The sequence below is a fragment of the Harmonia axyridis genome, chromosome 1, assembly GCF_914767665.1.
Source record: "Harmonia axyridis chromosome 1, icHarAxyr1.1, whole genome shotgun sequence".
Taxonomy (NCBI): Eukaryota; Metazoa; Arthropoda; class Insecta; order Coleoptera; family Coccinellidae; genus Harmonia; species Harmonia axyridis.
Window position 1 is genome coordinate 62,492,253 of NC_059501.1, and position 13,336 is coordinate 62,505,588.

At 33.7% G+C, this 13,336-nt stretch overlaps 1 protein-coding gene across 1 annotated transcript; it reads left to right on the plus strand.

The window, feature by feature from the left end:
• The first annotated feature begins 1,064 nt into the window (after nucleotides 1-1,064).
• Nucleotides 1,065-10,056, plus strand: LOC123672875 (protein diaphanous-like). Its single transcript, XM_045607204.1, has 6 exons — nucleotides 1,065-1,110; nucleotides 1,610-2,016; nucleotides 2,261-2,400; nucleotides 7,924-8,100; nucleotides 8,227-8,458; nucleotides 8,731-10,056. The coding sequence occupies exons 1-4, from the start codon at nucleotides 1,065-1,067 to the stop codon at nucleotides 8,009-8,011; spliced, it is 681 nt and encodes a 226-aa protein (XP_045463160.1). The 3' UTR covers nucleotides 8,012-8,100; nucleotides 8,227-8,458; nucleotides 8,731-10,056.
• Nucleotides 10,057-13,336: the final 3,280 nt, after the last annotated feature.

A 13,336-nucleotide genomic window follows, 5' to 3' on the forward strand; every position in this document is an offset into this window, starting at 1 on the left:
ATAGAGTTCTTGTGTCATAATTTTTCTTGAGATTCAGATATGGAGAAAACAGATCTTTATGTTTATGAAAAAATATTAAACATTCTTGAATATACAATGCATAAAGTGTTAAAATGCCGTTCTTTTTGAAATATCCTTTACATGATTCTCTGAATGATAATTTTTCTATTATTCTTATAGCTTTTTTCTGTAATATAAACAAAGGCTGAATGTTTCCCGAACCATAGAAAATAACACCAAATCTCAATTTTGACTCTATAGTAGCATGATAGACAGTCTTTATAATTTTTTTACTCAGATATTTGGCAATTACTCTCAAAGCATAAATGGATGGACCTATTTTATTACTCAGATGTTCTATGTGTTGTTTCCAGTTCAGTTCCTGATCGATGTGTACGCCTAAGAATCTAGTGGCCTCTGAAACCTTATATTTGCAGCAATTCAGAGTTACATGTTGGGGAACTTCTAAGTTGGAATTTGGAGGATGGAATACAATCAAGTTGGTTTTGTCCTTGTTCATGACCATGTTGTTTTGAGCAAACCAAGTTTCGGTATATTTCAGTACCTCTTCAACCAATTTCTTGAGATCTGGCCACAGAGACTCTATAACCAGCAGATTCTTATCATCAACATAGTCCTCAAAGTTCACTCTATCCTCACCCCAATTAAGGTTCAATGGGTAATCATTAACATACACTATGAAGAGGAGGGGACCCGCTATGCTTCCTTGTGGCACTCCAAGCTTCAGTTCTTCTGTTTCTGATCTTATTGTACATCCATCTGCATATATCTCTACTAACTGAGTCCGTTTAGTGAAGTACGATCTTACCCAATCTAGGGCTGGTCCTGCAATTCCATAACTTTCCAATTTTTCTATAAGATTTCCTATATCAAGGCAATCATAAGCTTTCGATAGATCCAGAAACAGTCCCATAGATAGATCTCTGTTCTCAAAAGCACTTGTTATTTTTTTCACAAAGTTGAATATGGCCGTTTAAATTGATCTTCCTTTCAAATAACCGTGTTGATTTTTGGTGAATATTCTGTTTTTCAAGAGAAATGTCATGACTTGTCCACAAAAAGCCAGCTCAAAGATCTTAGAAAAGGATGGTAAAATACTGATGGGCCTTTAATTTCCAAAATCATTTTCATCTCCCTTCTTGAATATAGGTCTTACTATCGCATTCTTCAATCTGTCTGGAAACATTCCCTCCTTTATTGAATTGTTTATTATTATTCTTAGGGGTTCCAGAATTTCTTTCATACACTGCTTAATGATGCTGTTGGATACACCATCAACTCCACTTGTCTGTTTATTTTTCAAAGATTTGATAATATTTTCAAGTTCTTGCAGACTAATAGGCCTCAAATAAATTGATTCATTCGCTTTTATATTGATGTTTCTTTTTGTATTTTTATTGTATTTATATTGTATTTTTGTATTTATTGTATTTTTATTTTGTATTTTTATATTTAACACAGATCCTCTCATCAAACACGGATATGAATTGAATCTGTTCTGATTAATTTTGCTTTATGAAGTCACTACACTCTTTATAATCTCTCCTCTTCATTATTGTAACCCAATTTTTCCCCTACTTCATTTCAGAGAAATCTAATCAGGATGATAGTGCCAGAGTTAAAGAGCTCCAAAGACAACTGGAAGAGGCTCTACAAGCTAAAGCGGAAATAGAGGCTGAACTTAACACATTAAAATCAGCAAGTAGCGAAAAAGTGTTGGAGAAAGAAAATGAGAGACCATTGGAGGACGCGAATGACAACTCAGTACCTCCTGCACCTCCAATGCAGGAATCATCAAGCATACCTTCACCACCTCCGCTTCCCATACTAGTACCTCCCCCTATGGATGGCATTCCACCTTTGGCTCCAGGAATGGCTTCAGCAGTGCCCTTACCACCAAGCTGGCCAAATGAGAGTCAAAACATTCCGCATGGTCTTAAGCCAAAGAAAAAGTGGAATACACCAGTACCGCTGAAAAAAGCGAATTGGATAACAGTACGTTTTTTTTATTTCCTTCGTATGTGTATACTACTGAAAATGAAGTAACCACACTGTAATCTACAGAATTGTTACAAGCGTTTAAAATTTCACTTTCAGGAAATGTCTTTAAAGGCTTGTAAAGATTCTGTGGATTAGAGTGTGGTTGATACAACTTCAGTAGAATACTATGCTTACCATGAACTCGAAATACTTCATATGTGTAAACATGGAGTTTTAACGATATGATGTTATTTTTCAGATCCCTCCTCAAAAAATGACCGAGAAGTCGTTTTGGATCAATGTGGAAGAGGAGAAGTTTGCCAATGACGAAATATTGAGAGAGTTGGATGAAAAGTTTTCCCCGGTTACTAAGCTGAAACCAGAAAATGAAGAGAAAAAGTGAGTAGCATTTTTATTGGAATTTCTTTATGTTCATTCTGGTATCCTAATAAAAAGTTTGCTTTCAGCAAAAAACAAATTTTTTATGCAAAAATTTGCCGACTAACATGAAAACGGCATTTATCAGTAACCAATTTTAAATTAAATCTTGTAAAAGTGTTTTTTTCATTTCAAGATTAAAAGGAGTATCAATATGATTAGAAGCTTTGAAATATGTTGCATTTTTGGATGTGACTCTTTGGTGCGCATTTTGATATCTGATATAGAGGAATTACAGTTTTTCCTTGAAAGACAATAGAATAAAATGCGGCGAATATAATAGTGTTTTCATTATTTCAAAAAATTGACCTTTGGTGTCAATCAAGGCAAAAAATCACTTCCTCTTAAAATTCCTAGAGTTTACGTTTTAATGCCAACCAATTTTAAATCGAAGTTAATGGAAATAGCTATTATAGTTTTCGAAAAAAACTCTGGATATTTTTTTCTGAATATTTTGATTCTACACACTGCAAAACGAAACTCAGCTCAACTGCTGAGCTGAGCAGAGGTTTACATTTGCACATGCTGAGCGCATATCCTTTATATGAAAACAAAAGCCTGAATTTTGTTTGGAATCTTTTTACGGGCTTAACGGCCCTAACTGAATATATAACGAAACCGGTCCAGAAGTTCAGTTGCAAGAATTTGAAGTCACAGACTGATACACAAACATGCAAGTTGTTGGTGTGAAATGCATTTTGAAGAGAAAAATTGTAATTCGCACACCTACAATTTATTTCTTCCTAAAAGTGATCGCAAAACTTCCTTTATCTTCAGTGGACTATGAAGAAAATACCATTTCTAAAAACTAGTAATATATGTAGGTACCTAATCGTGATAGGTATTCAAAATACGTATGTACTCATTACTCACATGCATTGAATGGTTTTTGAATGGTTGAGTTGGTTTTTCAAACGAAAGACCCAGAGTTCGAATTTTTCCGCCACATGTTCTCAATAATAATAAATTGCAGAGATTTCATTTCTCATCGAACATATTGCTCTCGAGGACAAGGGATCTCAGCGGTCATGCCTTATTGAATTTTGCATTGTTATTGAGACACACTTTCTTGATTATTCAATGAACTTCAAGTTATTGATTGAATTCTTCTCCACCCAAATTTATACCTACTGGTACCATTTTATCGTGGCACTTATCGCATCTTGCAAGACCTAATCATGATGTGAAGATTATAAATACAATTCTAACTAATTCTCTTATTTTTCGGTTTGATAATAATGGAACATTGAAGAGGATGAAAAAAGTAAGGATATTAGAACCGAGAACAGCGCAGAATATTAGTATACTTCTAAGAGGTTCACTGAAGCACATTGATTACGATGAAATTAAGAACTTCATACTGCGATGCGATGAAAAGGTTCTTACTGGAACAATCGTGGATCAGCTTATACAGGTGAGTGCCAGAATTCCGAATCTGTTACTTTTTTATATCTAGTTTATTTCGAATAGAATAAGAAATTGGAACATAGTAGAATCATATTTTATGTAGAAATATAATAATAATTACTAATAACAGATATGTCTCAAGCTTTCTATTTTCAATAGAATACTCACCTCGAAACTTACCCTCAGTATTGTTTTTCTAGTTTATTACGGAAAATTCAATTTATTCTGAGGTACCGAAACTGATTCTTCATTATTTAAATTTAATTGATGTACTGGAAATATAGTCCGGTCTTCAGTAATCCGGATAATTGTAGGATATATTAGGCCAATTGAAGAGCCCCCGGTCTGACACACAGATGGCGGTGCTAGTATTAAATCCATATGATTTTTAGTTAGTACCAACTTTCAAATGATACAGCAGTCCGACAATTAGTTTGTGAGAGATTGCGTTGTGAGGTTAGCTACTTTTGTTATTTGAAAAAAGATGGAAACAAATAATGTTGATAAAATATTGCTTTTTGAAGGGAAAAAAACAGTTGAAGCAAAATCTTAGCTTGATGAAGAGTTTCTGGGGTCTGCACCAAGAAAATCAACCATCATTGCTATTTTTAAACGTGGTGAAATGAGTACCGAAGACGGCGAACGCAGTAGACGCCAAAAACAGGCTGTCACCGACGAAAAAAGCAAAAAAGTTCACAAAATAATTTTGAATGATCGTAAAGTGAAGTTGATCGAGATAGCAGACATTGTGAAGATATCATCCGAACGTGTACATCATATAATTCACGAATATTTGATCATGACAAAGCTGTGTGCAAAATAGGTACCGCGCGAGCTCAAATCAGCCCAATCGATCAAAAGCAACAACGTGTTAATTATTCTGAGCAGTGTTTATAGCTGTTTAAGTGCAATAAAACTGAATTTTTGCGTCAATATTTGACAATGGATGAAACATGGCTCCATCATTTCACGCCGGAGTCCAATTGACAGTTAACTGAGTGGACTGCACGCGATAAACCGAATCCAAAGCGAGGAAAAACACAACAGTCAGCTGGCAAGGTTATGGCATCAGTATTATGGTATACGCAAGGTATAATATACATTGATTACCTCCAAAAGGACCAGACCATCAACGATTTTTATATAGCGTTATTGGATCGTTTAAAGGATGAAATCGTAAAAAATCGAACCCATTTGAAGAAAAAAAGGTGCTGTTTCATCAAGACAATGTGCCATGTCAAAAACCAATGAAAATAAAGGCTAAATTGAGCTTTGAATTGATTCTGCATCCACCGTATTCGCCAGATCTGGTCCCCAGCGACTTTTTTCTGTTCTCAGACCTCAAAAGAATGCTCGCTGGAAAGAAATTCAGCGCCAATGAAGAAGTAATCGCCGAAACTGAGGTCTATTTTGAAGCAAAAGACAAATCGTACTACAAAAATAGTATCGAAAAGATGGAAGATCACTGTAAATCCCTGTATCGCCCTCGAAGGCAACTATGCTGAATAAGAAAATCGAATTTTGCCAAAAAAATTAATGTACGGTAGACCGGGGACTTCAATTGGCCTGTTACGCACTATAGAACGGCTTGCAGCGATCCCAGAATTGATGATTTATATGCGAGCCTCAAAAAAATTGATCAGTGGATTTGTAGAAATGCTGTTGATCGTCTTTTGGTTCTCAATGATGTATAGTTGAGTTATATATATTGAGTTATTGGGTATAGGTGACCAAATATATTCCAGTAAATTACTCTTTATTTCTATTCATTAATGACGACGTTTCGGCTATTGTTTGTAGCCATTCTACAAACAATAGCCGAAACGTCGTCATTAATGAATAGAAATGAAGAGTAATTTATTGGAATATATTTGGTCACCTATACCCAATAACTCAATATATATTATCCTAACTAAGGTGCAGAACTTGCTCAAGAATCTGAACATATAGTTGAGTTACACACTGAAATACAATATCTTTGAACAAATTAGCGCACTATCCTATAAATGAGTAGTAGTGACAGTGGCGTACCCAGGGGGGGATAAGGGGGATATATCCCCCCCCAGAAGGAATATCCATTATATGTAACAACCTTATACAGGGTGGCCACTTTTTCAATGGGATTGTATTGGTAACTTTTAAACCATAAGAGTTAGAAGGTCGGTCAAATGGACAAAAAGTTGCATGCATAGAAGCATTATCAAACAGTTCAAACAAATCGAGATTATCAGGGCCGGTTTTCGAGATATCGTAAGAAAAGTAAATTATTTCATTTTGATTTTTCTTTTTTTCCCACTTTATTTCAAATATTATAAAAAAATGTTACAGGAATTTTTTATTCGACAGTAAATTATTCTCAATTTGACGTAATCAGATTTCGTATCCAACGTTTCGTACTCTCTGGGCCACCCTCAACCTCATTTTTTTCAATACGGACCTGCATATTTTATGACATTTTTCGAAATAACTTTTATCGCTGAATTCAACGATATATCATACAATGTCATTCAAAGTGGATTTTCAGGTGATTTTGACCCTTATCCAATTTTCTTCGGGTCGGATCTGTATTACCTTCATTTAGTTTAATTAACAACATGCAATATGCAATAAATTTCGATGAGAAAATCAACTTACCCATCTTGAACTAAATGGAACATATTAGAATCAAAGCAAGAAACCAGTATACTGGTTTCTTGGTTCTTCTTTTATAATAATCATTCAAATATTTCAATTCATAATAATTAAACGAAAGTATCATTTAATGAAAGAAAAATCAAATGATTATTCGAAAGTAAATGAAAATTAATGAAGTAAGTGTTCGAAATGTCCACCATTTTGTAAAATGCACTTTACGGTTCTGGAACCCATACTTCTTATACATTTGCTTGTTTGGTCTCCTTGAATACCTTCCAAAACATTCTCAATTTTCTCGTGAGGTATCACTATTGTCGTATTTGTCATTTGTTCCGTTGAAACAAATTACAGAATCGAAATTTATTTCGAGAGCATTACGATATAATTTTTGCAAGGCTTGGTATTCAAATTTAAAATCATTGTATTCGCGTCTCTTGACTGTTTTATTAAGAGCAGTTTTTGAAAAATTCCATTCACTGGCCTCAGTTCTCGATTTTTTATCTGGGTTCGATTGAATTTGGGTCAGAACATTGATATCGTTAATAGACTTTTTTTTCCTTACATACACACCATTAATTTTGGATGAGTGTCAAAATCTCCTGAACATCAACTTTGAATGACATTGTATGATATATCGTTGAATTCAGCGTTAAAAGTTATTTCGAAAAATGTCATAAAATATGCAGGTCCGTATTGAAAAAAATGAGGTTGAGGGTGGCCCAGAGAGTACGAAACGTTGGATACGAAATCTGATTACGTCAAATTGAGAATAATTTACTGTCGAATAAAAAATTCCTGAAACATTTTTTTATAATATTTGAAATAAAGTGGGAAAAAAAGAAAAATCAAAATGAAATAATTTACTTTTCTTATGATATCTCGAAAACCGGCCCTGATAATCTCGATTTGTTTGAACTACTTGATAATGCTTCTATGCATGCAACTTTTTGTCTATTTGACCGACCTCCTAACTCTTATGGTTTAAAAGTTACCAATACAATCCCATTGAAAAAGTGGCCACCCTGTATATCACAATCTTATTATGAATAAGCAAAATTCTTTGGAAAACTTCTTCAAAAGAAGGAAAAATTTTTTTTCTTTATCCTCCCCCAAGGCTTATGTCTGGGTACGCCACTGAGTAGTGATGCTCAATTTCCAAGTTTTCCTTTGGCGTTGTTACCTCGAAGAGATTTGTCAGCTCCTTCACTAGTTCCATTCCGCCATATTTGAGAAGTTTATTATTCATTTTATCTGCCCCAGGCGCCTTTCTGTCCTTAAACTTTTTATAGCTGCTTCATTTTGGGTTATATTTGTTGTCACTAATGGAAAACTCCTATCGCCAAGTCAGTGCTTTATCATTTTTTTTTGTTTTTAATTGGAATACGGTAAAATAAGTTTTATTTTATGCTTTTTCCTTCTTCATATTTTCATTATGTTTTTTAGTATTTACCCAGTGCAGAACAAATGGAAAAGCTCAAAGAATTCAAAGACTCTTATGAAGAATAAACAGAGGCGGAACAATTCTGTTTGAAAATATCAGAGATAGAAAGGCCACTGCCCAGGTTGAAATCTTTGCAATTTATTCACTTCTACCATGAGATCAAAAGTGACATGAAACCTGTAAGTAAAGAGTTGAAAAACGAGTTCAAAACTGAGAGAATTCAGAATGGTATTATTATATCCTTCCGAATTCATTGACAAATATTTTTGTTCTGTTTCGATCTTACAATTTTAATTTATTTTTAGAGTATTCAAGCAGTTATAGATGCTTCTAACGAGGTTAAAAATAGCACGAAATTAGCAGAAATTCTAGAACTGATACTGCTATTAGGAAACTACATGAATAGTGGTAGCCGGAATGTACGAGCGTTTGGTTTCGAAATTAATTTTCTAATCAATCATTTTCGCTAATCAAAACGATCGATCACTCTCATCAACATCTGATAAACTACTATGAAGAAATGCCACATATTGATGAGTGAGTAATGAAAAATTAAGTATATTATACTAATAAAGAACATAATTAGAAATCAATTTCAATAACCATTTGAAAATTCATAGAAACTACGATAAAATATATAAATTTCTTTAGGGCGAAAATCTAAATAAGAATAATTAGTATAAGCATTATAAATATATGTATCATACAAATATACAGTAGAAGTAGTGAATCCATTTCAAAATTCATTATAAATATGTTATAAGAGATATTCTTTTAGTGCAATAACTAAAAAAGTTCATAATATTCAGAGCATGTCGAGTCTCATTGAATACCATAAATAAATCTCTGAAACAGTTAAACGGTAGCATTGGAAATGTTGGAAAAAGACAAGCAAACACTTAAGAGACAGGTGAAGCTCCTTTTGCTAGGGGCTGGAGAGAGTGCAAAATCCACATTTCTCAAACAAATGAGGATTATTCATGGATGAAGTTCGACCATGAATATCTCAAGGAGTTCCAACAGGTCATATACGAAAATGTTGTCCGAGGGATGCAAAGTTTAGTGGATGCCAGGGCTAAATTAGACATTCCTTGGGGTGACCCTACGAACTCTAGTGCTGGAAAAGAGTTACTTCTTTTCAACAAAGTATTGCATTTAGATGCAAAACTTTTTCTAAGTTACACTCCGTCCATAGCAAAATTGTGGTCTAACAGTGGTATACGAAGAGCTTTTGATCGAAGAAGAGAGTTCCAAATTAGTGATTCTGTGGAATATTTCTTGAATACCATAAATAAATCTCTGAAACAGTTAAACGGTAGCATTGGAAATGTTGGAAAAGGACAAGCAAACACTTAAGAGACAGGTGAAGCTCCTTTTGCTAGGAGCTGGAGAGAGTGGAAAATCCACATTTCTCAAACAAATGAGGATTATTCATGGGATGAAGTTCGACCATGAATATCTCAAGGAGTTCCAACAGGTCATATACGAAAATGTTGTCCGAGGGACATAGAGAAAGAGGTTGCAGGAAATCCAGATTATTCAATGTACAACCTATCTCTGAGAGAAGACTGGACAACATCCAATAACTTCTGGAATTCCTCCATAGGCGATGTATCATCCAATGAATACACGGGCACTGAGGTTAAAGTGAATGGATATGGAAAGAAGCTTGTAAATGGGACTTGTCCATCAGAAGCACCGAAATTTAAGGACAGTGTATAAATAGTGTATTATTTTTCAAAGTAGTTAGTTTTATCTTTGTGTACTTAGAATTCAGGTCTTTCTCTTTTGATCAAGCTAGATAAGATATTCAATGTTTTCTATAATCTTGAAATTATTTATTTATAATATTAATTTACAAAAATTTTTTATCATTGTTGACAATTAATTGAATCATTTGCTTCATTTTTCACATTCTCTCCAGCTAATATTCAGTAGAAAATTCAAGAATAAATTAAAACTCAGTGTAATTTCATATTCTAGGAAGAATACAATATTTTTGAAAATTAATATTTTCATAATGATTTAATGAATATGTACCTGCTAAATGTGTTAAGCCCATTTTTCCTGACATTGAATTGTGAAGATATGCCACTGTATTATAATTAATAAAGTATTATCGATGGAAAAAAAAACAAATGTTGTAGGATTGAATTAAAGTGGACTGTATTATAAATTTTCAAATCTTAAATCCTTCAAATCCTACCTTTTCCGTTGCACTGATTGGGTCTCTCTTGAGCGACTCCAGTTTACGAAAATAGGGGTGGTCAAGAAGGGGCCGGATTTTTATTGGGGGGGAGCCAAAGTAAAGCAAAATTATAGTTCTGATGATCTTTTAGCCTTAGTATGTCAAATTTTACGGGGGGGGGCGGGACCCCTGGCCCCTCCTAGCGCGGTCACTGTTCTCAAAAGTAATATTTCTCTTAGAAAAAACATTTTGAATGAAACACTTTTGCACGACAAAAGTTGCTTATTCATAAGGAAATAATTTTAGACTGGTTTCCAATAAAATTATTGTAAGATACGGGCTGAGTCAAACAGTATTCAAAATGAAATTTCTTTAGTTCATAATTCACCCTGTAATTGAAAAAGTCCTCCGTGGAATTTTCCAATTTTATGTCAGAACTCTTATTTCGAGACTCGAGTACAGTACTATAATGTCAAACTGTATTGGCTTTGCTATGACCATAGTTTTTGAGATTGACATACACAGGGTAATATATTAAAAGCGGCGACTTTTATTACAAAAAATGTCAAAAAGTTGTATGCAATGAAAATTTTATACAGAGTAACGGTGAGAGGCACGTTTGCGTTACTTATTGTTATTTTGATATTGAACAATTAAAAACTTTGTACAGGGTGTCCCAAAATTCGATACAAACTCATCAATCTCAAGAACTATAAGACTAAGAGAAAAAAATCTTTTAGGACCCCCGATCTCTTTTTTCGAAATAATAAGATCATACACTCGCCGGCAAAAACTCGGTCACCTAAATCTTGCTGAAGTTCCAAGTTCGTTATCCAAAAACGTTCGTAATTTTTTTTTATTCTAATTATTTCTCGCCAAATTGAAGATTAATTCTTTGGTATTGAAGGAAACTCCAGAAAAAATTTCCGAAAATGTTAGAAGCTTATTGACACAAGGTTAAAAAACCATTGAAGCCCTATTTCTTATAACCTTTTGGAACAGTTCGAGAAATTTGTAGTTTACGATCAGTTATTACAAAGTCCATCCCTTACGTCATCTTTCAGTTTTTATTTCATCTTGATTATCTTGATTTCTTTTGAAGATACACTCATTCAAATAAAAGACTGGAATTGTTAATTGAAAGTATTTTAATATTCAACAGAAATTTGAAACAAAAAATATTTTAAGGGAGTCCTGGGAATAATGCGACAAACGCGGATACCATAAATGAAGGTCATTATGATGGACTTGTATAATTACGAGTAACAAGGGATTTCTATCGCCTGAGTGCCTTCGTTTGGGATATACAGGACGATGTTCATCTTATGAGTGAAATTTTACAGTTCAATAACAATAACTTTAACTAATCGACCGAATAATTTCAAATTTTGAAGTTTTGCCACCTTTCACTATCGCCTTCCCTCAATATTTCTGAAATCGAATAAATCAGATCCGAACTAGGAAAATTTTTGTCTTTTTTATTTTCGTGATCACTCTGTATCATGATTTCCTTTCGTTTTCGTAACCACAAAGAATTAATTCATAAAAATTCACTAATGAATGAATTTTCATTCGGCAAAAAATCTTGACTTCATCTTCAGAATTTATTCGAAAACTGCAGTGATTTAACCTTTTAGGAATACCTTCCTTGAATTTTTCTATAGTTATTTGGAAAAACTTTTAATCAACAAACTGGATAAGGAATAGAACAAATACAGCAAATAATTTGAAGATATTGTGAACTTGAAAACAATGAATTAAAAATAAAATAAATAAAATAATTTCAGTTCAGCAGTAATTGTTCAAAATATAATAGTATCTCTCCTTTTACATACACTTTTGAGCACGTTGATATAGTTGTTTCACAGATTTCGCTATCGTATTCGTTTGAGATGTAATAATATCGCAAACATCAATAATTCTTTGTAGCACTTACTCCCCATAATGAATAACACATGGCAACCCAACCAATAAAAGAAGCATTTTCTATTACCCTAATTGAAAGAGAGATGAAATGTATTTCACAAAGACGAAAAACAACACTATCTTCGCTTTGAAATTATATGGAAGTTGTTTACACATTCAACATATTATGAACAACTCCTACGATTTTGCATTCGAAACTAGTTACTGTTAAATGCCAAATGTATTCAGCGGAACACATGTTTTTAATCCCATGTAGTTTATGAAGCTTTGCATGCCCTACCGCCCTTTGAATATTGTATTGTGATTCTTCGATGTGTCTTGTGAATGTGAAAATCATATATATTACTTACGAATTGTTCATTGAAGAAATCCAGGAATAAATCAAGATACCTACAGCGTAAGTAGCTGTTTTAGTTTTTGTTTCAATTAAGAAACCTTTAAAAACCCGGTATAATATTATATATAAATATATTTCTCTAATTCTGTGGTTATTCCGTTCATTCTTCCACATCTTGTAGAACAAACTCGCCACTTCGTGGCTCGTTTTTGAATTTTGAACTCGTGGGAGAATATCAATGCCTTCTGCACTTGTATTATAAATAACTATTTAATGTGCTTCATTCACTAGAATTTATTTTTTTTTTAAGCATGATAACAAGATTCTTCTTCGGAAGTAGAAAGTTCTGTATTATCATCGGAGCAGGTGATGTTTTGGTGGGGGGGAGGTGGTTATGGAGGAGGTCATGTTGTTATTGATACTCTTTCAGCAGGGGCGCCAAAAAATTCTTCGCTTTAGGCGCCAAAATTGCTCGCGCCGGCCCCGCCTGTATGACTGAGCCAAGTTCTATTATGAATTAAATTTTTTGTGGTAGCGAAAACGAAAAAAAATTGGTGATCCAATATTCATGAAAATGGAAAAAGTCTGACAATTTCCTAGTCTGGATCTGATACACTGAGCAACAATCACTTATGAACATCTCTTCATTTGTATTTTTTTCAAGTTATCTCGTGAATATCTGTACATTATATGTTCTCTAAGGAAAAAGTAAGATGTTTTGAGTTGATTATATCAAAGTCTTCCTCACTTCATCGGCTCTTGTTCACAAAATCGATTATTATCTGTAGGCTGTTACAGGTGGAGTGAAAAGCAATGTGGTATTTGTTATTAAATCTGTTTTTTTCTCTCGTTCAAACACATAAGGTGACAATAATTGAAGAAATGAGAACAATATCAGCTTATCAGTCATGCCGAGAAGACGTTTGGCTCCTGTGCAACTGGACCAAATCATACGGTGGATACA

Coding starts and splice junctions, on each gene's coding strand:
- LOC123672875 (XM_045607204.1), top strand. CDS start 1,065: ATGACTTGTCCACAAAAAGCCAGCTCAAAGATCTTAGAAAAGGATG. Junction 1,111..1,609: donor AAAGATCTTAGAAAAGGATG/GTAAAATACTGA, acceptor ACTTCATTTCAG/AGAAATCTAATCAGGATGAT. Junction 2,017..2,260: donor AAAAAGCGAATTGGATAACA/GTACGTTTTTTT, acceptor GTTATTTTTCAG/ATCCCTCCTCAAAAAATGAC.